The sequence below is a fragment of the Paramisgurnus dabryanus genome, chromosome 23 (assembly GCF_030506205.2).
Source record: "Paramisgurnus dabryanus chromosome 23, PD_genome_1.1, whole genome shotgun sequence".
In the NCBI taxonomy this organism is placed as follows: domain Eukaryota; kingdom Metazoa; phylum Chordata; class Actinopteri; order Cypriniformes; family Cobitidae; genus Paramisgurnus; species Paramisgurnus dabryanus.
This window is the reverse complement of record NC_133359.1, coordinates 22,773,468-22,801,462: the sequence shown is the minus strand read 5'-3', so window position 1 is coordinate 22,801,462 and position 27,995 is coordinate 22,773,468. Positions and strand designations below refer to the sequence as shown.

Here is a 27,995-nt window from a genome sequence, read left to right as displayed (position 1 = left end):
TGCAAATCGTGTCTCATTCAGGCTGAGCTTTGGCGCTTCCCACATCAGACGTTTAGCGAGTAAAGACAAAACCAATCATAAAGCGAAGTAGATAAGAGAGGTAGGACTTAAGAAAGGTAAAGCCAATCATATTAGCGATGTGAGATATGGAGGCGGGACTCATCCTAAATAATATTGGTAAGGACATATCCCTAGCGTCCCTACCCAATTTGATGCCCCTGATCGTATACATTATGGCGAAAAAGGATATTGTTTAATATAACTTTATGTGTTGGTAGCTGAAGAAACAAAGTCATATACACCTTGGATGGCAATGACATGAGGAAATTATGGGGTAATTTTCATTTTTTGGTGAACTATCTCTTTAATATTTTCAGTTTATGATGCTAAACAAACAATAAGTTCAGATGTCTGACCAACCTGCCAAATTTCTTTCTTTCTGTAGCTCAACTGGTGTAAGCAGCTTAAAGCACTGTGGCTTTAATTCCCAAAAATGCATATACTGATAAAACGTTGTTTCAGATTATTAAAGCATCTAAATGCATAAATGCATTGTAAATGTAAATCTTGTGTTTGCTTGCAGCTGTGCACATACAGATCTAGAGATTGGTCTAGAGATCAGCTAAATGTCTAAACACTATGATACATGTATATACATTATAGCACTATCACTAAACATCCCATTATCACATACAATAATACAGTAGGCTACTGTTCCTGGGTTTAGCCAACATTTTTTCCTGTCTGTGCAGGCAGCTCTAAGCCAGGATAATCTGTAACGTGGAGCCCACTTGAACTTCATTCTCTGTCTGAGAATCTGTGTGTATGTCATCTTTTGATCATATCTGCCTTCACCAGAACACCAGGGGCCGTATTCACAAAGCATTTTATCTTATCACTAAGAGTACTCCTAAATCGCACTAAAAGATTTTAGCTAGGAGTTTTCTCTTAAAAGTTATTCACAACGCCTTTCAGACCTACTTTTAGTAAGGAAAAATGATAACTCCTAAACTAAGAGTGAGTCTTCGTTGCTACGGATGACGTCAATTCTCATGCACGAGCTGCCTCGCAATGACCACGGTGATTGGTTGTTAGATGACAGGGCTGTCAGGCGTAACATAACACAGACGCACCAAATCATGGAATTAAAATATCGAAATATGTCTGTGTCCTACACAAAATAATAATAATAGTAATGCCATCGAAATGCATATATAAAAGAAAAGTCGTGAATTAAATTAAATTAAATCAAGCCTAATACAAATGAAAACCGCCAATTGCCTAATAATAAAACGACATTGCATTAACACTTGCTTGATTAATGTACATCCTATTAGCCTAAATAGACTACTTAAAGCAAGGAAATGTTGCCCATATTAAAGAAGCCTGCCTAATGTAATAAATAAATGATGGTGGAACTCGCCAAAACGAAAAAGAAAGCCCAAATGGATGCAGGATCAGTTTTGCTGCTGGCCCAGTTGGTGCTGGAAAAAAGAAACGTAATAAAAGGGAAATTCGGCACTGAGATATCAAGCAAAACTAAGCGTGAGACATGCGAGAAAGTGATGCGCGGGTCAATGTACAAAACAACTGGCACCCGACCATCGTTTTCAACTAACCCGCCCGCAACTCGGACCGCAAAAAATAAAAAATAAATAGTGTACCCGACCCGCTCCCTGGCCAGCATTTTTTTTAAGTAGTAATTGTTTAATAGTTAATTGCCATCTTTATTTCAAACGACCCAACCGAACGCGACCCGAATATCATAAAAAATATTTTTGGATGACTCGTGACCGCGGGTGACCGCATGCATCCGCTCATTTCGGATCAACCCGCGCATCACTGGGGAGAGGATTTGTTGCAGATCAATGCAGCATTCCCGCTTATGTCGCGGACCCCGGACTAATGCGAGAGGCGGTGGTATATGCATTACAATCGCAGTAGAGGGTTGAGATTGCAGCCTTTAAACAGACTAGCATGGCAACAGGTATGCCTATAATATTAAATATTTAATTTCATTATTGTTTCATGTAATTCTAAAAAACTTCCTGCTTGCCATGAATGTAATGAATTATGAAACAAATGTTATAAACAATATGCTTACATTAAAGTGTGCTTTTAAGTATGTGCAATGCTTTTGAGTTGGTGAAACTGTCCATGTTAAGGAGGATCAGCACCTAAGACATTTTAAGATCTTTTGTGAATAGGTCTTAGTGAGTTAGGAGTCCTCTCGACTTCTTTTAAGCTGTCCCAGACTTAGGTGCTACTTTTAGGGCTAAAATGCTTTGTGAATTACTCTTAGTGAAAAAAATTAGGAGTCCTAAATTTAGGAGTGACACGCCCATTATTTTTAGGAGTTGCTCCTAAATTCGCCAGTTAGGAGCTACTTTTAGCCTTAAAATTCTTTGTGAATACGGCCCCAGGTCATTATTTTACACTTCTCTCTCATTATATCTCCACACAGTGATGCTCGACTTATTCAAATGCCCTCTTACTTGTCTGACAGATTTGCAATGCGAGCCCCCTTAGCCATTTTAAAAATACTAAGCTAGCAAAGTTGCTCAGTAGGGAGCACTTAAGATCCCCGGTTCGAGCCCTGGCTTGGGTCTGGTGGCCTTTTTGTGTGGAGTTCATCGTGTGTCAGCGAGTGTTTGTCTGGGTACTCCGGTTTCCTCTCAAGGTCCAAAAAACATACAGGTTAGTTAATTGGATACGTGTGGATTAACTTGTGTATCGATTAACTGGTTCTCGTCATTAATATAGCCACAGATACTGAAATGGCATTAAGACTAAATAAATAAACAAAGAGTAAAAGAAAGGTGGTGATTTAAGGTGACATTAGAAAAACAGTTGAGCAGCGTTTAAATGTAAATGCATAACATAATAATGCGGCAACTAGCTGTGCAAGCGCAGAATTTGGTACAGAGACCCTGTGACCTCCAATGATTTAATCACTGTCAGTATTAATACTTTTGAAATGTTATATCCTGATCCTAAGAACTCCCTGTCAGTAACAATCAATCAAAACTAATGTTCTTTAACATCTTGGGTGTAAAGACAATGCACGTTTACAGATTTCTTTCCAGAATTTCATCATACCGATGCAGGATATTCTTAAAAAATGTCTTTACTATAACATTAAATTGGGACATTCATCCGTTTTACTACATTTGTCTTTTTATTTATTCTGAAATGACCTAGATATGTTATTATGTTCACTTACTTGTTTGCTTGTTTATGGTTTTAGCCCGTAGCCTACATATCAGAATCAAGGACAAAACTGTAATTATTGTCAACTATGACCCAGTTCTGCTAACAAACATATCTTGTGTATATGTGTTTGTTTTATACATGTTGGAGGATATCTGTCTCATTGCCAATTATGTATTAAAGCACCGTGGTGTTTCACCTGAGAGTTTAAACCCATGGGTATCATGAATATTCACAATGCCAAAATAAAGAACACTGATTTCTGTGTCTTATATTCAGAATGAGAGGTGAACTGCACACTACAGAGTGAGTAATATATACATGACTGTAATAAACACTGGGCTGGGATATATTGGGTTGAGATCTGGTGACTGTGGGGGCAATTTAGTACAGTGAACTCATTGTCATGTTCAAGAAACCAATTTGAAATGATTCGAGCTTTGTGACATGGTGCATTATCCTGCTGGAAGTAGCCTTGAGAGGATGGGTACATGGTCATAAAGGGATGGACATGGTCAGAAACAATGCTCAGGTAGGCCGTGGCATTTAAACAATGCCCAATTGCACTAAGGGGCCTAAAGTGTGTCAAGAAAACATCCCCCACACCTTTACACCACCACCACCAGTCTCAAGGTTGTGCGTGTTGTGGCTTCACAAATGCTTTGCTGCATACCTCGGTTTTAACAAGTGGTTATTTCAGTCAAAGTTGCTCTTCTATTAGCTTGAATCAATCGGCCCATTCTCCTCTGACCTCTAGCATCAACAAGGCATTTTTCGCCCACATGACTGCCGCATACTGGATGTTTTTCCCTTTTCACACAATTCTTTGTAAGCCCTAGAAATGGTTGTGCATGAAAATCCCTGTAACTGAGCAGATTGTGAAATACTAAGACTGACCCGTCTGGCACCAACAACCATGCCACGCTCAAAATTGCTTAAATCCCCTTTCTTTTCCATTCTGACATTCAGTTTGGAGTTCAGGAGATTGTCTTGAACAGGACCACACCCCTAAATGCATTGAAGCAACTGCCATGTGATTGGTTGATTAGATAATTGCATTAATGAGAAATTGAACAGATGTTCTTATAATCCTTTAGGTAAGTGTATATATCTTTCTTAATAAAGCTTCCAACTAATTGTGGCATCATGCATGTTCTGGTACACTTTTTTGCACACTTTAATGTGTGACAGTTTGCCTACTATACACCGTATAACACAGCTTTAAAAGTTTGCGTGTGTTTGCTCACCAGGCCGTTGCTGTGTTGCGTGTGATCTGTGTCGAGCCCTGCGTTCCCTCCGTCAGGCTGTGTCTTGTCAGGGTGTGTCCACAGCTAAACTGATGATGGGACTCCTGAGGTTCTGAAGGTGCCGCTGGTCGGGTTGCTCCCGCGTCTTGTTCCTCCTGGGCACAGGCGTGCCATTGACTTCGGGCCTTTTTCAACCAGCGTCCCCCGAGACCACACTTCTCCAGATACACCCTGCACACTTCATAGTTCATAGCAGAATAGTATAGGAAGTCCACCGCTAATAGCACCAATACGAAAAATCCATAGATCCACACGCCGATTAATGCAGAGTAATTGCTGTGATGTGAAGAGAAGATGAAAAAAATTTAGAAGCGCTTAATGTTTTATGTGCCATAAACATAAGTGTCATTCAGCTATATAGAGTATTATCAGAAACTCGTTAACTATTTCCTCGCCAGCATTTTTTTAAAAAGTTGCCAGCCAGCACCAGCATTTTTTTATGATTTTCACAAAAGTTTAATGCCTTAAAGAAAATTTTCTTCTTTAAATATATAAACATACAATATCAAATGAAAGAACAGACCCTCTGCTTTAAAAAAACTCTTTCATTCTATCTTCATTTGTTCTTTTTTATCACCTTTCAAATATGGGTAGTTTTTTTTTTCAAAAATACAAAATTTTTAGCAATAAGCTGAGATAATTGCATTTTTTTTTTTTTCAAAACATACACAGAGTTTTTACTGTTTTTGGATCAGTGGATCAAAAACACTCTGCACTAAATGGCAGTGCTGTGGTTGGATAGTGCAGATTAGGGGGCAGTTTTATCCCCTTCTGACATCACAAGGGGAGCCAAATTTTAATGGCATGTTTTTTCCCATGCTTGCAGAGAATTATTTACCAAAATTAAGTTTTTCTCATTTTCAAGGTTGATGGAAGCACTAGGGACCCAATTATAGCACATGAACATGGCAAAAGACAGATTTTCATGATATGTCCCCTTTCATGAAAACATCATAAAGATCATAAAAAAGAAACAATTTAAATAAATTTTAACTTAAAACAAGCAAAAATATCTGCCAATGGGGTGAGAAAAAAATCTAAATATAAGTTTTCTTTTTTTTTCTTAAACACTTAATTTAAGCAAAAATTGTCTCACCCCATTGGCAGATAAGTTTGCTTGTTTAAAGCACAAATTCACCTAAATTGTTAATTTTTTTTGTCTTAAAACTAGACTTATTTTCTTAGGTAATTTTGCTCATCAAGAAAATACATCTTGATTTAAGAAATTGTAGATATTTCTACTGAAAGTTAGACAAAAATACTAAGTAAGAGAGTCATTTTTTTGCAGTTTAATTGATGACATACAGTAACTCGACAATGGCAAGGAAAGAGTTAAGAAGCCAAGAAGATTTTAAAAACCTAAAGTAACTTAATAAATTCAAACACCATTAGAGTTAATAATGAGGGCATATAATGTTAAAAAAAACTTTAGCCAGTTCCTTTTGAATTTTAGGATGCAACGTATACATTAGAGGTCAGACTGAAAGTAAACAAAAGGTGAAACAAAACTTTTACATTACTTTTGTAAATTACATTTACATTAGCTGTTACTGGGGCAGTACCCTTTCAAAAAGTTAACCTTTGCAACTATGAAGAGTACATATTAGTGTTCAGATGTACATATTGGTACCAAATGTATACATATTTGTACCTATAAATGGTACACAATAGGACCTTTTCAAAGAGTACTGCCCCAGTGATTGCTTATGAGGCCATATAAAAAAAAAAATCAGACACAAGGGCAAAACTTTTTTAAATCTTTGATGCCGGTAGGTCCGAAACATAATAACATTTATAAAATGCCATGTTTTGTTTCAAGATACACACCAGTAATATTTTGCTAAGGTATGTTTGTAAAAACTACTTTAAAGCAACACTAAAGAGTTATTGCTCTTTGCTCCCCCTACAGGTTAGACGCGTAATTGTTCATTAGCACTGTCGTAAATACTGCAGCATAGCTGGCTCTGATTGGATTGTAGGTCTGCCGTAAAGCAAGTTTTTGTAGTTTTCACTCGAACTACAGGACCACTACCCGACGGTTGGAAACTTCTTTAGTGCGGTTTTGGCCGATAGAGGGCTGCAAAGCGAATGTGAAAGTGCTGTTCACCCTGTTTTGAGTGGATGAACCACTGAAACTTTTTTGGAAACGTTATTTTAAGGTAAAAAAAACTCTTTGGTGTTGCTTTAATGTGCTAGTATAACGAAGGCCTAGGCCTGGATTAATCTAAACCTTGTCCGGGAAACCTGTCCTCATAGTCTTTAAATTACAGGATGTGTAGATAAAGTAGTAAGTGTACAGTTTTTTAAGTATCTTTGTTAAGTTGCTTAGTGCTTGATATTTTGTTTAAATGCAATTTTCTCTGAGTGCATGTCTGCAAGTTAACAGATCAAAACATTTTTAACTCCCAATTGCACCAGTCTTAGTTCATTGACTTCCAGCGTGCCATTATGAACCAGCTTAATGCAAGATAAATCATATCAGCATCAGACTGAAAGCCATATAAGCAGATGTAGTAATATATGCTGTTTCATGTCCTTGACTGTTGACTGTCTTTGACTCTCTAAAAGCATTTTTTAACCTCAGGCCATTAGTGAAGATCACTGGCTACACCCGACTGACCACAGATGTGAGTTAAATGGCTAAATCTCACCGGGGTCTCTATCCTTTCGATAACTTCTTGAAACGCTTCAGAGCGCAGTGCCACACCACACCACTGTAATATTTCCACATCATTAACTGGCATGAGACAATCTTACAAAGATGTCATGATCTAAGACCAGTTCATATTTGACAAACAGCGTGAGATGTTTGTGAATAGTTAACACAGAACAGATGTGTGTGAATCTCTGTTCCCTAAAGTGCTGTCATTAAATTTCGATAGTCCAGATTGTGTGGATACCAAGTGTACTTTGTGGTGTATTACTGTGATCTGTAATACATTAAAAGTTACGCACTACAAATATAATAATTAATTAATATTAAAATGCAGTTCAATACTAGTACACCTAGATGTTATTTTAAATATCTTAAGAAGTAGCCTAAAGAAAATAGTAAATTTACTATACAATAAGTAATGACATGGTGGTAATGACCACATTTACTTTACTATTATATGAGTGGACTGTTCTGACTAAAATAAAATAGTTGAAGTTTTTATGCAAAAGTAAACAATTTTCTTAATGTTGTTCTTTTATGATTAACAAGAATCAACAGTACAATAAGATGTCAGAGAACTCACTTGTGTGCGTAACCATCCGGAGAGGTTGTCAGATTGACACCCATGACCGTCTGAAACTCGGTTTCGTTGCAGCAATATTTAAAGTCTGTATTGTTATGGTGACAGCAGAACATGTAGGTCTTATTATCTGAGAGACGGGGACAGTGGAATCCAAAGTGATAGCCTTTGTGGTCGGAGTACGGTTCACACACCCGAAAGTGTGCAGAGAAAGCTGCAGGGATGAGAAAAAACGCACAACATCATGACTTGAACATTAGCTTGCACTTAAGACAGGAAATACATCTAAAATGTCTTCTCGTAATATATTTTTAAAGGAATATGGTGGCACATTGATAACTTTGAATCTGATTTATCCTTGTGTCTTGTGACCAATTGTCATTAATTATAATATACTGTGAGAAACGCATGGACCAATGAGATTCAAAGTTATTGATGTTTTGGCATGCTTAAGTTTACCTTGATGATCTGTGTTGACCATTTTACACTGCAAAAACATATTTTCAAGTATTTTTGTCTTGTTTTCAGTAAAAATATCTAATATATCTAGTTTTTAAACCAAAAATGTCAAAATTTAAGTGATTTTGTGCATAAAACAAGCAAAAAAATCTGCCAATGGGGTAAGCAAATTTTTCTTGAATTTTTTCTTGAATTTAGTGTTTAAGAAAAATGTTCAAGATTTTTTGCTTACTCCATTGGCAGATTTAAAAACTAGACTTATTTTATTGGGTCGTTTTGCTCATCAAGAAAAAGCATCTTAATGTAAGAATTTTTAGATATATTTACTGAAAACTGTCTTGTTTTCAGTAAAAATATCTAAATTAAGATGCTTTTTCTTGATGAGCAAAACGACCCAAGAAAATAAGTCTAGTTTTTAAACCAAAATTTTGAAATGTAAGTGATTTTGTGCATAAAAAAAGCAAAAAAATCTGCCAATGGGGTAAACAAATTTGTCTTGAATTTAGTGTTTAAGCAAAATGTTCAAGATTTTTTTCTCACCCCATTGGCATCTTTTTTTGCTTGTTTTATGCACAAAATCACTTAAATTTAATAGTTTCATAGACTTATTTTCTTGGGAAATCAAGAAAAAGCATCTTAATTTAAGAATAAAATTTTAGATATTTTTACTGAAAACAAGACAAAAATACTAAGACAATTTTTTCTTGAAAATATTTTTTTGCAGTGCAAAAAATGACTTTCTTACTTAGTATTTTTGTCTTGTTTTCAGTACAAAAATCTAAACATTTAGAAATTTTGCTTCAATTATGCGTAAAAAAAGAAAACCTATTTTAGATTTTTTTTGTCACCCCATTGGCAGATAATTTTGCTTGTTTTAAGCACAAATTCACTTAAACTGTATATTTTTGTCAATAAACTACTTATTTTCTTAGGTAATTTTGCTCATCAAGAAAAAGCAAAAAAATCAAGAATTTTTTTTAATATTTCTAGAGAAAACAAGACAAAACACCAAGTTAGAAAGTAATTTTTGCAGTGTAAAATCATCTTACATAATGTAAAGAATATGAAAATATAACCATGGTAACTTTGCCAGTGATCTTTCTTACTCCGTCAATATCAAAGTTTGAAACTGAAAACCTATGACTGAAATCAAAGACAAGCATGTCACAAATTTTAGTATATCACAGAATATTAGTCATAATTTATCCTCTTTATTTTTTTTATTTTTTTGATGCTCACCTTAAGGAATGGAAAGAAAGCTTAAGATTAATTGGCTACACAGCAAAATCACCAGTGTTAAATGTACACTCCTGGTGTATATATGGGTACCACCAGTGGTACCCATATAAACACCAACAGTGAAGATTTAACACTGGTGATTTTGCTGTGTAGTGCTGCTAAAACATGAAACTAGAAAAAAAATTGTGTTATTTTTATACAGTATGACAGGCAGAATTCTGGTTTATTTGTCATCTTAGCCTGAAAACAGACAGGGACAGTTCGGTCTGAGTTGCAAACCCATGTGGACACAGTTTACCCCAAACGGAACAGCATGACATCAATGTGCAGCTCAGGGAAACATCAAAATCACACTTTTCTTTCCTGATACGCTTGTCTTAAATTTCAGTCGCTGTAAGAGTTTTAGTACAATTACTTCACAATCAAAGTCCGTAAAGATAATGAGAGAAACAGTCATTTCTTCTCAGATGAAAGATGTTTATGATAAATCCTTGCTGCTTGACAAGACTCAGGTAGATCAATTGAGTTTGAGTTTCTATTTTTGTTAGACTTCGCCAGGATTGTTTAATTTGACAAATGTGCAGGGAAAAAATAATGCTTTTATAAAAAAGCGTGCACATATAACTTTGATTTAGTACCCTGTTAAAACAATAGTAACCATCACAGAAATTCTATAGGTTTAATGGTCTGAATGAGAATTTTATTGGCTATAATGGAAAATATAATGGTCTCTGTGGGTTTTTACCGGTATTTGTTGGGTTCTATTGGTGGGATCATTAAATCCCACTGGAATATGTCCCAAAACACACTACAAAAAGAAATTTTGAAGCTAATGGTTTCTCTAATGCTATTTTAATGGAAACTATTACAATTTCCATGATGGTGTCTATTGTTATTTTCAGCAGAGTAGATAGCTCAGTGGTAGAGCATTGTGTTACCAGTGTAAAAGGTTGTGGGCTCGAACCAAGGGGGTACACGTGAGAAAATGCATACTTTAATGCAATGGAAATCACTTTCGATTAAAGGGTCTAGCAAATGCATACTGTAAATGTAAAAAAGTCCCCAAATTAAGGCTTAATACCTCCTCGGTCAAAGCCAACATTATGGTCTAAAATAAGTACCTAACAATATATAAATGTTAAAAAAACATTTCGGTATTTAAAAAAAAAAGTTGACACCAAACAAACCAAAGAAAGAAAACACAAGAGCTGTGTCTGAAACCGTTCCCTCGTTCACTCATTCACTATTCCCTATATGGGAAATGACAATTGAGTCCACTATATGGGGAAGAAGCAAATGAAAATGAGTGAGCGATTTCGGACACTGACGTAAATATCATGCGTCAGAGAGCTGTCGCAGAGATTCATCATAAACACCTGTGTGGCTTTATTGATTGTGCTGTGAAATGGTAAAGTTTACTTTCTTACTGTTTTTCACATTAGTCATGTTTATTCTATTAGTTGATAATAAAGAGAGCAAAACAACTTAAAATATTTATCTACTGCTGTTTATTTATTGTTTAATAAAAATGTGTATTCGATTTTAAATAAAAGATAACGCAATTATTTTTCATTTGTTTATTTTCAAAAAGTAGAAAATAACTGACAACAAGAAGTAACAAAAGTGTATAAACCTAAATGTTTGGTGTTTACTGTCAGTATCCTTCAGCTGATTCAAGTTACGCGTTCGTGTCCCGTTGCATCATGGGAAATATGAGTGAACGAGTGTACATCGAATGTACCCTCAAAATCAGAGTGCATTGTGGGTAAAAAGTAGTGAATGAATGTAGGGAATGAAGTCGTTCACTCAGGTTTCGGACACCACTACAAAATGGCCGACACCCGATATAGTGCACTATATAGTGGATAGGGAGCGGTTTCAGACACAGCTAAGATGTTCACCTGAATAGGTAACCATAGCAACGGTATGTCTTTCCAGTATATTACACTTCAGTACAGATATATTTATCACAACATTTAAATTCATACTCATAATAAGAAGCCACCTGCAACAGAAAACAGCAATTCATGATAAAGCAATATGCACTGTAAAAAATAAATTGTTGGCTCAATGAATAATTTTTTAGTAACTAGTTCCACAGAAATTTTACGTTCACTCAATTTCTGTCTCCAAAGTGTTACCTGGATTGATGTTTTTTAGTTGGCCCAAACTTGACTCAAATATAAAAAAGTATGTTTGCTCAATTAGTTTTATAGTTCATTCAACTAAAATGTTTTAATCAGTTGAATCTTACAGCAAATACTCTGTCAATTAAAATTTAAGTATTCACTCAATGTTTTATGTGTTACTTCAATTAATATTTATTATTTGGGATTTTTTATAACATTTTAAAATTATTTATCAAATAATTTATGCTGGTGTTGTTAACAAAATAAATAACTTCAGTCACATGAAAACAAAAGCTTTTTATTCACTTATCATACAGACTGAACATACAAGTCTTCTCTAAATAGAGGGCATTAAACAGTCCAAAAAGCACTCCAAAGTCAGTCCGAACATCTCCAGGGCCATTTAGGAGACTTTCTTCAGCCCTCTGGTTTTTCCTCTCCGCATCATCACAGCTCTGGTTTGATAAACAGAGGAATATAAACACACACACATACATAAATAACATGTTTAATATAATAAAGCTTGATTGTGAAATACTTTGTTCCCTAAAATAACGTTAACGTTAGGCCAAATTTCCCTCAGACATCACACATAATTAAACACTATTGGGCGGTTTTCTCGGACAGGGCTTATCGCTGACTAAAATAACTGACATCACTTAACATATGAGTAACGTACTATTGTTTTGTCTTAAAATACACGCCAGTATTGTATTTTATAAGGTTTGTTTGTAAAAATGCCGATTAATATATTCTAAAATTAACATTTTTAATTACAAACACTTACCTGACGTGAACTTGAGGAAACGGCTGATGTCCTGTGAATCAGTAAGTGATTCCAGCTGTTGCGTGCGGATTGATCTCAGATGAAATGACCTGTGATCCAGATCCTTCCGAGTTAAGACATTTTAAATAAAAAAAACTCACGCACATACTGTACATACACAAACGCGCGCGAGCGGGTCGCGCGCACGCAGGCGCGCACACGGGTACACACACGGGTATATTTAGAAGTTTTATCTAAGATTGTTATGATATTGGGACTATTTCTCCATCCGCTCCTTCAGCTCTGAAGTTCAAATTCGCATGCTGTCCGGTTATAACAAATGTAAAAGATATGAAACATCACTCAACAGCTATATCAATTAAGTGCAATCCTAAAATATGATTTAAAACATAACCCTTTCATTGTTAAGTATGAGAAATTAAAATGAATTAAATCACGTTTAAATGCCACAGAGATATCAGAGCCAGCAGTCGATTTCTGATGCGCTTGCCGAGGCGAGGCTGGGCTGGGCGGGGTGTGAGCGCTTAAGTGTCTGTGATTTTCTGGAGCTTATATGGAGCTCATATGGAGCTAATCTCCGTCCGAAAGTGTCCGAGCACACTTTTAAATAGACGCTATCTTTATTAACCGACCGCATATTTAAACTTTAAGCACATACATTCACGCCTGAACAACTCTTACAATTACATTTTATGACCAAATAACAGTAATATTTTGAGCATTTTGTTGTCAGGAAAAATAGCTGTCATAAGTCCACATATTAACCTGATTTGTCTTAATTAGTTCAGTCAACACTAGCCATTCTGAATGTTGACTGGATTTGAAAATAACCATTCATTTAATGTTTTAAACACAGATTTATCTAGACTTAAAATAATATGTCTTCTCAACTAGCTCAAACAAAAAAATTGGTTTAACTTATATATTTTTGCCCGTCCAACATTTCATTAATTGGATTTTTTACAGTGTGTTACAAAATCATATTGGCTATTAAAAAACAATAACAAATGTGAAAGATGTGACTAAATAAACTATAACAAAATAACAACAAAAACTGCACCTTTCAAGAAAATTTAAATGGTCCTTTAAAGGGTACCTGGACTATAAACACATGTATGGCTTAATAGATTAACTGTGGGATAGGCTATGTCAATGTAAAGTTAAAAACAGCACAAATGTCATAGTTTTAATTAAAAAAATTCACTTGTACTGTAGGCCGCCATCTTGTTGATATCACAAGACATGATGTCAAAACGTTGCAATCAAAACGTGTTTTATTAACACTACAGCAAGGTAAACGTGGTAAACAAGTCTTCAATCAGTAGTTTGTAAAATGATGTGAAACAGAAAATGAGAGTTAAAAATGCACACAAACAGTAGATGGCGGTATGTGGTCTTGACATCTGCATGCCATTAAAAACACAAGAACATCAACGCCTTCTGTTCAGCCCTTGTAATATGAAACAAACAGTAACAAATGAAAAAACATACAAATGAAAGATGATCAAAATAAAGACAATCTGAGGTGGGAGTGGAGAGTAAAACATTCTCACATATAAAACAGTATTTACTTTAGGAAACTGTGGTAATATTTTGCGACAACCTTCAAACATCGACCCAGAATGCACTGTGTTCGAAACAAAATGGCGGCCTCCATAGGTTAAATCAGTTTTTTAAAGTAATTACATTATTTTGCTTGTTTCTATCAATGGATGTTAGGTAGTAGCCTAACATAGGGCGACCATACGTGCCATTCTTCCCGGACGCATCCCGTCCAGGATTTTGGGTTCGTCTTCCGGAAGTCGTAATTGTCGACCACATACGTCATAGAAGATTATTATTATTATTACAGAAAAGCAACCGTTACATTTTAAGGTAAGAATGAAACTACGATTGTATATCTTATGTTTTTAACTGAATGGCGTATGCGGTCAACAAATACGACTTCCGAAAGACGCACCGAAATCCTGGACGGGATGCGTCTGGGAAGAAAGGCACGTATGGTCACCCTACCTAACAGGCCTTAATAAAGGCTAAGCTAAAGCCAGGACTAGGCCTTAGGTGGTGTGCAAACCAAAGCTTTTATGCCGGCGTATGTTTTTAATCATTTCCAATGGAAGCGCAACGTTTTTCAAAAAAGCCAGCAGCTGGCGTATTTTTTTCGGAATGAAAGCTGAGAGTTGAAAACTTTTGAAAAGTTTTGAAAGTTGAAAAACTCAACTTTGGGTGAAAAGCTTGTCAATGTCAGTTCTCACACGGCCGTCCAATCACAGTATATGAGGGGTGGGACAAATATCAGAAATATCACAACAACCGACCGGCGCATCGTACAACGACTGATAAACAAAGCAGAAGTATCACAACAACCAAAGGGCTCCGCTGAAGAAAGCTGGCAGTCGGCTAAAAAAAAGCTGTCAGTCGGCATCCGCCGGGCGTTTTCAGATGCATTTAATAGCTTTGGTGTGCCCGCCTCCTTAGTTAATGCATGTTTAAAGCATCTTTTATACAAACATGCCTTAGATAAAGATGTTACTGGTGTGTATCTTGAGACAAATCAATGGCACTTGAATATTTTAAGATCTGTCAGTGCAAGTTATTTTCAGGTGAGACATCTCGAACATGTGTTTTATTCTAGCCTAAAGCCTTGTCTGTGAAACTGTGGGATAAAGTATTAAAGCTTACAAGTCTTCAAACAAGTCTAGGTACCCTTTAAAAAAAGCAGACCCCCATACAGTATGTAATTTTATAGTTCACACATTGCATGATTCTCCCATTTAACAAAAGTTACAGTAAAAGCGTAACTACAGTATATTACTGTAAAATAAAAGAATTAGTCACAGACATCACACAAAGACTCCTGACATCATCCTTTTGTTTTTTATTTTTTGTTCCAGTGCTGTTTGAACTCTACAGCAGACAGAATGACTCACATTTGTCTTTAATAATTCAACATTTCTTGCTGTGATCCGGCTTTATGACCTTTAATCTCACTCAATCCTGCCACCCGATCAATGTTATGGAATCTTTAGTCTCCGGCAGGAGTGAGATCTCACAGTTTGACGCCATCTAAAGCTCTTTGAGACACATGTGGTCAATACAGGAGATGGACAGGATAGCTTTGGGAATTCTGGGATATGAATAGCCATATGGGAATCATTTCTGATAAGTGGGAGCTTTGTAAAGTATTGGAGGTAAGTTTATTAAAGGAATCGTTTTTATTAAAATGTCATCTTTTTATTTTTATATGCAAGTCGCATTAAATTGGTTTTGTGATCTTTCTTTGAGCTGCTTTTCCCTACTTTTTTGCAACTTTAAATTGTACAACCATAGAACCGCAGAGACAAATTACATTACATTTGGCAGATGCTTTTAACCATTTAAAGACTGCATTTTTTAACTTCTGGTACTTAAAAATCTGTGTTAAAAGTCCTTACTTTACCCTGATTTGCAAGGGTGAGAGAGAGAAAGTTATGGATTGCAGCTTTAAAATGTATTGAGTAAATATATCTCAGTTTTATTACCGACAAGTAAAAACACAGATGTGGTGTCTTTTTGGTGTCAAAAATTGTATATTTCTCATCTGCTCGTATGAGACAGTAGATGCACAATTAAATCGGTTACACCGGTAAGTACAACCAGAACATCTGCCCACTTCTTACCTGCAGTGGACAGGAGGAGGATGATCAGGATGTTGAAGGAGTGATGGTTGGTGACACTCATCTTCTTGTCCTCCCTTAGGGGAGGATGGAGACATGAAGCCTGACAGCTTCAGCTGGTTCCAGATGTCATGTTTTACCTCCAGCGTCTGTCCATGGCTCTGACAGTCGGACTGTGCACCTGTAGTTGAAGAAGGCAGGTGTTATGATCATGGCGAATCTGGTAAACCTGGTCTGATCTATTATTAATGCTCATATATGAATATATTGTAAGCTCAACCAAAATCAATGTATTCATTGTGGTTAATTTAACACACTAGAAATAGATACTATACTGTAAAGTATGCACCTTTTACAATGTTCATTACTGTATAGCACAAACATTACTGTACTACTGAACATAGCCTGGTTAACATAAAAAACAATTGATTTACTTCTGAATTGTCATCAATGGAATAGAATACATTATATATATTTGTATTTTATTTTTTTATTTACAGTAAGTATTATTACATACATTTTTTTTTATTTGTGTCCATGGCACGAAATACAGTTTTTCTTTGTGTCTTGAGCACAAATATATTTTCGTGCCATTCAGCACAAATTTCTAAAAATAGTTTTTCGTGTCCATGGCACGACTTTCTTTTTCTGGTCATATTGTTTTCTCATTTTTTTCTTATTTTTAAATCATTGTCGCTTGGTGTTGATTTATAAGCTTGTTTCCTCATGGGGACCTCAAAATGTCTCCACAAGGTCAAAAAAATACTGGTCCTATATTTGTGGAGACAATTGGTCCCCACAACGTGATGATTACCAGGCACACACACACACACACACACACACACGCACGCACGCACGCACGCACGCACGCACGCACGCACGCATGCACGCACGCACACACACACACCCCACCTGGACCAGTATGCAGCTATCACCAAAGCACCCAGGAAAGGAAGCAATATACAACCAATATCATATCACAAAATTCTGACAAGTCAGTTTGATACACTTTCTTAACATAGCCAGTACAAACTGCATTTGAAATCTGAATGCAGTAATATGTAAACAAAATGCAAAGTGACTATTGCCTGCTAGAGAGCGAGAGCGAGCGAGAGCGAGAGAGCGAGCGAGAGCGAGCGAGAGCGAGAGAGCGAAAGAGAACGAGAGCAAGCGAGAGCGAGCGAGCGAGAGCGAGAGAGAGCGAGAGAGATACAGTATTGCTTATATTTTTAAAGGGTAACTAAACCCCTGGTCAGAGCGTGACTCCACCCACTGGCAATATTTGAAAAATGCAAGAAAAGTGGGCAGACTCGTACCAAGTGTGTGGTGAGATCGTAACAAGGGCATGGTGAGCTTGAATCTGCTTACGTCACAAGTAATTTTTTGGACCCAACATCCAATAGGAAAATTCAACTGCGGTACCCACCGTTCAACCTAAAGAGGGCAGCACTCAGACGTTTTTACACCATATATTGTAGTATTGAAACACTTTGTGAGGGACCTGAGCGGTCAGGAAAGAAAACCACCAAGTCTTTTTGGCAAAATAAATGGGTCTTTATTTGAACCCAACTGAAGTCAACCAAAACAGCATACAAAATCAAAACTTGTTGCAACAAAGAACTAAGGACAAACAAAAAGGAAACTAATCAGCTAAACCAGACCCACCAAATGGGGGAAACGAATACACATTACACTTAACATATAACATTAACCAAAGTCCAAATATAATCAAGCAAATACAATTTGAATTAAAGATCAAAAAATACAAATGTAACTGAATCATAAACACACAACTAAAGAAATTAATTAAAAGACTCCCATAATTACAAGCCCTCCCCCATGCATCCTTAACACATGGTACATCCAGTAGGAACCATCCCTTTAAATCTCGGTTTCCAACAGGACTCCAATCTTTGACACTCCCAGGAGATCCCAGGACTCATTACGGTAAACTTAAACTCAAATAGAAACAAGTATAAAAAACAGATACAACATAACTAATTTGTGTGCACTCCAAATCAGAAATGATGTAAATGAACATGTAACATTAACCAAAGAAATAAAGAATAAATGACTTAGCTGTTGTGTGTGATTATTGTACATATTCAGAAATAAACTGTTTTAATGATTAAATCAAAATAAACATGTGTATGCAAAGGTGTGGTGTGGTCCACATTACCACTAATGTGTGGCCACTTCTTGGGCCCTCACATCTCCCCCCTCTACCAGAATCTCGCTGGTACAGCGAGACAGATAGTCAGCTGTAACATTAACTTGACCGGGTACATGTTGAATCTTGAATCTAAAGGGTTGCATAGCAAGGTACCATCTTGTAATCCTTCCATTAGAGTCCTTCATTTTCTGCAACCACTGCAATGCCTTATGATCGGTCTCCAAAGTAAATTCACGGCCTAGCAGGTAATACCTTAAGGAGTCCAGGGCCCACTTTACGGCCAAGCATTCTTTTTCCACAGTTGAGTACTGCACCTCTCTTGGGAACAATTTGCAACTAATAAAAGCCACTGGCCGTCGACTCTGTGGTGGTCCCTGCAACAGGACTGCTCCTATACCCCTCTCAGAAGCATCTGTCTGGACAATGAAAGACTGACTAAAGTCAGGATTATAGAGAACAGTATCAGTTGTCAATGCTTGCTGAATGTCCCGAAAGGCTTTTAACCTCTCCTCAGTCCAATTCAGTTGGTTTGGGCAACGTGCCCCTACCATATCCGTAAGTGGAGCGGCTATACTGGAAAAATTTGGAATAAAGCGATGATAAAATCCTGCCATACCTAGGAAGGACCGCAAGTCCTTGCGTGTCTGAGGCACATGGCATTTCTCCAAGGCCTGAATTTTTCCCACCTGTGGTCGCACAACACCTTGGCCAATGACATATCCTAGATATTCGGTCTCCTGCTTAGCAAAAGCACACTTGTTACGGTTGACAGTTAAGCCGGCTCGCTCTAGACGCTGCAAAACTACTCCAAGATGCTGCACATGCTCCTCCCAGGTATTACTGTAAACAACAATATCGTCAAGATATGCAGAAGCAAAAGTTAGTCCACGCAACACCTGATCAATTAACCTCTGAAAGGTTGCCACAGCCCCATGTAGGCCAAAGGGTAAGACTTTAAAATGGAAAAGGCCACCTGGTGTCCTAAAAGCAGTTAGTGGTCGAGATGATGGAGTTAGTGGAATCTGCCAATACCCCTTAGACAAATCCATTGTCGTTAAATACTTGGACTGCCCCAAACAGTCAATTAGATCGCTGATACGTGGCGTAGGGTAAGAATCAAACTTAGACACTGAATTCAAGTATCGAAAGTCAATACAGAATCGCATACTCCCATCTTTCTTTGGTACAAGGACTATTGGATGGCACCACTCACTGTTTGATGGTTCAATGATCCCTAGGCGAAGCATTAGGTCTACTTCCTCCTTTAAGGTCTCCTATAGTCGCTCGGGTATCCTATAACTCTGACGTTTCACAACTGCATCAGGTTTAAGTACCACATCATGTTCAAGCAACGTAGTAAAGCCAGGGTATTCAGAAAATACTGTTGAAGTAAAAAGAGCTCGTTCCTGCAATTGCTGGGAGTCTGTTAGATGGTCTAGGCTGATAGAACCAGAAACTGGCTGAGGCAGGTACTGATCATCTGACTCTTCCTCTTCAACACAACGAATCATTAAAGACTGTGCTGTCTCAGGTCGGGGAACCCACTCCTTTAACAGATTAACATGCAACACTCGGCTGGAACGCTCTTGACCGGGCATACTGATCTCATAAGTGGTAGGACCCAGTTGCTTCTTGACATCATAAGGACCCTGCCATTTTGCTAGGAGCTTACTTTCTCGACTAGGCAGCATAACAAGTACCTTTTGACCTACTTCCAGATTCCTCTGTCGAGCTTGTGGATCATACCAGGTCTTTTGCTGCTGTCTGGCTTCCCCCAAGTGCTCCCGTGCCAAAGAGGTCATTTCCTGCAGACGTTCCCTCATTTGCAAAACATAGGAGACAACATTCGTGGGCTCTGACACTCCATTACTTCCTTCCCACATTCCTTGCAACAGGGCCAGTGGCCCCTTGACCTTATACCCATATAACAGCTCAAAGGGTGAAAACCCGTAGAGGCCTGAGGAACTTCCCTATAGGCGAAGAGAAGATATGGCAGCCATTGGTCCCAATCACGACCGGACTCACTGACAAACTTACGGAGCATTTGCTTTAAAGTCTGGTTGAATCGCTCAGTTAGCCCATCTGTTTGAGGACGGTAAGGAGTAGTACGAATGCTCTTAATTCCCAAGAGCCTGTAGACCTGTTTTAACAGAGTAGACATAAAATTCGTGCCCTGATCGGTTAAGATCTCTGCAGGGAACCCAACTCTTGAAAACAGTTGAACTGAAGCAGCAGCTATCGGTTTAGCCTTCACAGATCGTAATGGAAATACCTCTGGATACCTTTTAGCGTAGTCAGTTATCACCAGCATGAATCTATTTCCTGATCGACTTCGCTCCACCGGACCAACGACATCCATCCCAAGCCTCTCAAATGGAGTGCCAATCACCGGGAGGGGTTGTAGTGGGGCTCGACGTGGACGTTTGAGAGAAACCTTTTGACAAACATGACAGCTCTTACAGAATTGTGTCACAACTGCTTTCAAACCGGGCCAATAAAAATATTTCTTGATCCTTGCAGTGGTCTTATTTTTCCCAAGGTGGCCAGCCCAAGGAATTGAGTGGCTCAGATGTAAAACCACTTCTCGAACACACTGTGGAACCACCAGCTGTTTCAATGGCCCAATCTGACGGTAGAGTATTCCCTCAACTACTACAAAGGTTATGATCTTGCCATGTATAAGCTCCTCTCTTACCTCTTCAGCTTTGGTAAAGCACTCCTTGAGACTGGTATCTTTCTGTTGCATCTGAATGATGTTTGTAGGCAACTGAAAGTTTACAGGCAAATTGCAGTTAGTGACTTCTGACATTTTAGAAGCAGCATATTTTACCTTCTCCTGTCTCTTTTCCCATCGAGTCTTTTTCCTCTTTGGCATCCCAGGCTCAATTTCTGCATTAAAGAAAGGTAGAGTACTCAGTGTGGGTCCAGACTTTTCTGACTGGCTTGATTTCGCTCTAGTTACCACCATATGACATGTCTGCACTGGGTACAACAACTCCAACAGCACAGGTACATCTCGAACCAAGATCACAGGAAAGGACAAATTATCAGACACTCCCACTTCCAACAGGTGAGTTTGATCCTTTATCTTAACATAAACATTGGCAGTAGGCAACAGTCTCTCATCAACATGTACACAACAAATAGGCAGTCGGTTTGCTGAACTGATCAAAGATGGTGAAACAAATTTCCTATTTACAAGGGTCTGATCACTGCCAGTGTCAATTAAAGCCATCAATTTCTCACCGTTAATCTCTACATTTGTAGTCTTGGAGGAAACAGAATTTTTGGTTGTCTCATGTCTTGGTACAAAACATAGATGTGCAAGGTTAGCAGAGTTCTTCGGACAATTTGGTTTAGTATGCCCTTCTTGACCACATAAATAACATATGAGAGGTCGTTTAGGTGGAAAACTTAATTTGGCTGAAGTAGGTTTCCCCATAAGAGGCTTACCGGACAGTTCTACTTTCCTTTGTTGGAATTGTGGCACTTCTGGGGACCGACGGTCATTACTAGATCTCCAGGCCCAGGACTTATTCTTTCCTCTGGCCGCCACAAAAACATCTGACAAAGCTGCTGCTTCTGCTGCTGTTCTGGGATCTCGCTCTCGAATCCAAACCTGAAGTTCAGGAGACAGCATTCTGAGATATTGTTCCAAAATAATAGTCTCACTCACCTCCTCCACGGTTTTTCCTTTAGGCTGGATCCATTTTCCAAATAATTCCTTAAGTCGATTGTAAAGCTCTTTTGGATTCTCAGAGGGGTCTACTGACAGGGAGCGGAACTTTTGACTATAAGTCTCAGCATTAACATCATATTTTCTCAAAATAGCAGACTTCACTTTGTCGTAATCTGTAGACTCACTCACATCCATATTGACATAAGCTGCTCGTGCCTTACCAGTCAATAAAGGGATCAAATGCCAAACCCAGTCAGTTCTGGTCCATCTACAAGCAGCCGCAATTCTCTCAAAAGCAACTAGGAAGTGCTCCACATCATCCGTATCACACAGCTTCTCTAATCGAGGTATTTGAGACAGTGGTGGGCCTCCAACGTCCTCTTCCTGAACTGAGGTTAAAGATCCTAAAGGGTTCATATCAGGCCTTTCTGGACCAGTATCAGAAACATGTAGAATAGGGAAGGTACGTGCTTGGACTTCCACTTGCAGTAAATTAAATTGGTGTTGGAGGGCCTTAAAACATCGCTCCTGGTCTGCATGTTCTTGATGCCTTACAGATTCTCGGCCTTCTACCCTGGCCATATGGACTCGAAGCAAATTTGCCAACTATGTCACTGAAACATCTCTATCTTCTGTTGCCTCCCCTCCTTCAGCTCCTTCCAAACCAGCCTGCTCCTCAAATCCTTCTTCTGGCTGCCGGGTAGGTCTTTTAGACATCTTTTTCTTACGACTCATAATACTGGAAAAAGTAAATAAAATCTACCACGAGGGGCAAAAAAAACGAAGACTTGGTGAACTTTAACCGACCAGACATCCCACCGCTGCCACCATATGTGAGGGACCTGAGCGGTCAGGAAAGAAAACCACCAAGTCTTTTTGGCAAAATAAATGGGTCTTTATTTGAACCCAACTGAAGTCAACCAAAACAGCATACAAAATCAAAACTTGTTGCAACAAAGAACAAAGGAAAACCAAAAAGGAAACTAATCAGCTAAACCAGACCCACCAAATGAACAAAGCAAATGACTTATAAAGGGAAAGATGGGCCCATTACAATACAAAAGGGGAAACAAATACACATTACACTTAACATATAACATTAACCAAAGTCCAAATATAATCAAGCAAATACAATTTGAATAAAAGATGTAAAAAATACAAATGTAACTGAATCATAAACACACAACTAAAGAAATTAATTAAAAGACTTCCATAATCACAAGCCCTCCCCCATGCATTCTTAACACATGGTACATCCAGTAGGAACCATCCCTTTAAATCTCGGTTTCCAACAGGACTCCAATCTTTGACACTCCCAGGACATAACAGCTGAAGGCTGAATCCCAAACCGCCTACTTCCATACTATATAGTATGTAAAAAGCGCTACTTTGCGTACTATATAGTATGGAAGTAGGCGGTTTGGGATTCAGCCGAAGGCTTCGGTAGTGATGGGAGAAACGAAGCTTTTCGAAGCTTCGAATCAATTGAACCAATTGCTTCGAAAATTGATTCAGTTTTTCAAAGCAGTTCGAAACCCTATAGTGTATAAGCAGATGTGTCCAAACATTTTACACTTTTTTTTACAAAATAATAACAAGATTTTTATTGGAATATGTTAAAACAAATTATTTAACTTAATTAAGACATAGTTAAAAGTGTATTATGTGTTTTTAGTTTTATTTAGGGCAAACAAATGAATAAAACTAACTACCCTTTCAATTATGCACATTTTTGTCATTAAATCTGTCTATAAACAAAAAGTAGACAACATGGCAGTGTTATTAGTCAGAAGGATGAATGTTTTATGAACTTTCATAATAAAACTGACCCGAGTTCACCTAAACTTATTAGACACTGGTCATGTGATCAACTCCCCCTAGTGGTGAACCATCGGATTTTCGAAACGTTTCGAAACAGTTATGACGTAATGAAGCCTCGTTTGCTAAAATCACGTGACTTGGGCCAGTTTGAAACAAGCTCCGAACCACTGATTCGAAACAAAAGATTCGTAAATGTTTCGAAGCCTCATGAAGCAGTGCTTCGAAAACGACCATCACTAGGCTTCGGTAGACCAACACCACTCATTACGGTAAACTTAAACTCAAATAGAAACAAGTATAAATAACAGATCCAACATAACTAATTTGTGTGCACTCCAAATCAGAAATGATGTAAATGAACATGTAACATTAACCAAAGAAATAAAGAATAAATGACTTAGCTGTTGTGTGTGATTATTGTACATATTCAGAAATAAACTGTTTTAATTAAATCAAAATAAACATGTGTATGCAAAGGTGTGGTGTGGTCTACATTACCACTAATGTGTGGCCACTTCTTGGGCCCTCACACACTTTATACCCAAATGTCACAAAAACTTACTAAAATCAATGAACAGCACTAATAAAGCATCATTCTTACAGATCATTAACTAAAAAAAGTTGGTTAAGGGTTTAGTTACTCTTTAAGTGACATAAATGGAGGAATAAGTAAAACATTACATAAAGATTGTTTGTCTGCAGTTAATGTGATGGATTCTTGACATTTTCTTAAGTAAATGCATTGTTTATTGAATTTCAGTGTTTTTATTTTTATTTGAAATGAAATGTTGACATTTATTGTTATGAATTGTTATTTGAAATAAAGAGACTAGGTGTTCTTGAGGTCAGAAAGGTAATAAAATGTGTGCTGAATGTTGTGTGTGGTATACCTTGAAAGTGATTAATGTTTTCACAGGTCTAGTTGTTTGAAAGAAGAATCCTGTGCTTGCCAATTTCAGTAATTTTTTGGTTTTATATAAATCCCTGCAATTTTTTATTTGAATAAAGATGCTAAAAAAAATCAAGTATTTGCCACAGAAATCATAAAAAAGCAAAATCCTTTGGGGACTGAAATGTGGTAAAGGGGCAGTGGACCAAACCACTGTGAGGCAAGCGAGGGGGGACTTTTAAAACTTAATACAAATGCAAACAGGGCAGAAAAATAGGTTTTGTTTTACTACTTACAATAATTTAAAATACATACAGTACCTTATGTTATTTATAATGGGGGGGGGGGTGTCCCCCAATCTCCCCAGGATGTTATGTGAAACCACTAGATTTTTTTTTATTCATCATGCAAGTTCACAAACATCCAGCATGAACAATGAAAATCTTTATTACAATAAAAATGCTGTAAATTGGCACAAATTAATTGTATGTTAAATCCTATGCCTTAATAAAAAGACGTTTGAAGAAAATCTAAGTAAAAAAAAAAAATGCTGTAAAAAAGCATAATGCATTAACTAATATTAACAACTGAAGTTTGTTAATGTTTCATATACCGTATGAGCAGTCGACTGACATCAAGAGGATTTTGTCTAAGGGATCGTGTCTAATTTTATGGCACAATGCTGCAGGGATTCGTTTATCATAGTTTGTCTTTGATGTGAACTGAGAGTGTTGACTGTTTGTGGAAATGTTTGCACTAAATTACTCGCTCGCAATTGTTTCGCAGCAGATCTTAAACGAGTCCTTAATGAAATCCTCGTGCTAAATCTTCATGCTGTGATTGGTTATTTCGAGCTGGTGATGAACACAATGTTTTGTTGTTGAAAGTGTTTGATAATTTCATCTCATTTAGATTCAGACAAAGAAATTAAGGCTGAAGATGAATTCCAGACACATTTGTTTATTCTGTCAGCGTGAAAGGATCACGCTCATTGTTGTCTTTCAGTGTGTTTATTATTATTTTTTTGTTGTTGATGATGGCGGATCTATAAAAATCTGGTTGCAAGACAAGGTGTTGTTAAATATGGTTATTAAAACACTATACAGCTGCTTGTGTTATTGTTACGGTCAGAGAAAGGTACTTTGAGTAGAGGCCTGCATGATTTCTTTGATTTGAAGTGCATTCCCCTACAGCTTGACAATATGAGTTTTACAGTACATGCTGGGCTTTAGTTTGCATTACAAGTCTAATGCGCCAAATGAAATTGACGTCAAATTCAACATGAAACCCTGTTTAGTTTCTGTGATCTAATGCATTTCCATGTGAAATAGGATATTCATGAATATGGAGTTTTTAGGTATCCTTTAAGATTTTTAATGAGACCGGTTCCAAATTGACAGTTTAAAAAAGTCTCCAGTGCCTAAATCCATACTTTATACAAGAGCAACAAAACCATGAATTAAATAAAAGAACAGCTTTTATATTGAAAAAAATATGTTTCTGAATTTTCTGACACCACGTTGAATTCAGAGCACCTATTTCATTGCTAAAAAAACAAAGTTATTTTGTGTATTTGGTACAATACAATGTGTTCGCATGGTTTAAAAAACACATTATTCTCCACATACCGTACATTTTTGTGGCTCCAGATCGCACTCTCTTCCTGAAACGCACAGATTTGAAAAGCTCTGTGTCTCTGATTGGCCAGCTAATCTGTACGTTGTGATTGGTCTGAACACCTCTGACATCAGCCGGAAATGTGACACTCGTTACCGTGTTTGAAAGATTCGCTCTGACGGGAGGGGTTCTGGTGGACCAATCACAGTGCTTGCGTTCCACATAGAACTGATGCGCTGTTAAAAATTTTGTGAGGTGTACGTCAGGCTACGCAGAGCTACACGCAGGCTACGGATAACCTACGTCAAAGCTACACTGTAAAAAAATCCGTAGAAATTACAATGTTATTGCAGCTGGGTTGCCGGTAATTTACCGTAGATTTACATTTATGTTATTTACTGGCAAGAGTTTGTTCAAAGTTAAATAAATTTTTAATATTAACAAGTCTTTATCTTTACAGAATAAAACTATACAATAACAGCCTCATGCAAAGCATTCTGGGAATCAGAAATCATCATCAACCTTTTTTTGTTTTTTGCTTCAGATTTTGTTTCCCAGAGTGTTTTGCTTGATGCTGTTTTTTTAGTTTTACTCTGTAAAGACAAAGACTTGCAAATGTTAAATGTTCATTTAATTTTGAACAAAATGTTGCCAGTAAATAACATAAATTTAAATCTACGGTAAATTACCGGCAACCCAGCTGCAATTTCTACGGATTTTTTTACAGTGTATGGCACAGATCTTACGCACGACTATAAATTGGGATTAACACACCAGAGCAAATGTAAAAATGTGAATCGGACAATAGGTGCTCTTTAACTAACAATCATTCATTTCGGGTGCTGTGATGATGATGCTTTTTACATATGTTTGAAGCAACAGAGGTGAGGCACTAAAATCTGCATTCTGATTCGGTCCCTACATACCAGTTATTTAGGTATGGCACCGGGTTCTGATACACAAACATAGTTTTATTGTTTGAAATGTGATCATTAAATTCTAGAACACAGATTGATGGATTCAAGTAAGGGGTCAAAAAGTCGTTTCAGATGTTTGTGAGGCAAACGTCTCAAAGCTGAGATTTACGAAAATACATCACAGTATACAGAAATATCGTTATGTTTAAAATGAACTTTAATGTCAACGAATTCTTGAGAATTCATCTTTAATTTAGCCAGAAATAAGTATAAAATTCTTGAAAGAACATTCTAATCATCTCTTGAATAGTTAAAGGAATAGTCCATTTTCTTAAAAGAAAAATCCAGATAATTTACTCACCACAATGTCATCCAAATTGTTGATGTCTTTCTTTGTTCAGTCCAGAAGAAATTATGTTTTTTGAGGAAAACGTTGCAGGATTTCTCATTTTAATGGACTTTAATAGAGCCCAACATTTAATACTTAACTCAACACTTAACAGTTTTTTTCAACTGAGTTTCAAAGGACTATAAACGATCCCAAACGAGGCATAAGGGTCTTATGTAGCGAAACGATTGTCATTTTTGACAAGAAAAATAAAAAATATGCACTTTTAAAACACAACTTCTCGTCTAGATCCGGTCGTGATGCGCCTTCGTGACCCCACGCAATACGTCATGACGTCACAGAGGACGAACGCAAAACTACGCCCCAGTGTTTACAAGTGTTGAGAAAGAGGACCGTTCCGATGTTGTTGTATGTCGAATGATACTAATTAATGTATTTGTGACAGTTTATTGTTTACAATGGTCCGCAAATGTGTGTTTCATATATGTAACACATGACCTCTCTATGTCACTACGCATTTACGTTAG

At 37.3% G+C, this 27,995-nt stretch overlaps 1 protein-coding gene across 1 annotated transcript in view; it reads right to left on the bottom strand.

Moving 5' to 3' along the window:
• Window positions 1-27,995, bottom strand: part of shisal1b (shisa like 1b) — a 65,942-nt gene that overhangs the window by 16,064 nt on the left and 21,883 nt on the right. Inside the window, exons 2-4 of the mRNA XM_065291405.2 lie at window positions 16,027-16,204; window positions 7,757-7,967; window positions 4,458-4,793 (exon numbers count right to left, since the gene is read on the bottom strand). Of these exons, the coding sequence (XP_065147477.1) occupies window positions 4,458-4,793; window positions 7,757-7,967; window positions 16,027-16,087 (608 nt within the window). The 5' untranslated portion in view covers window positions 16,088-16,204. The remainder of the gene's footprint in view (window positions 1-4,457; window positions 4,794-7,756; window positions 7,968-16,026; window positions 16,205-27,995) is intronic.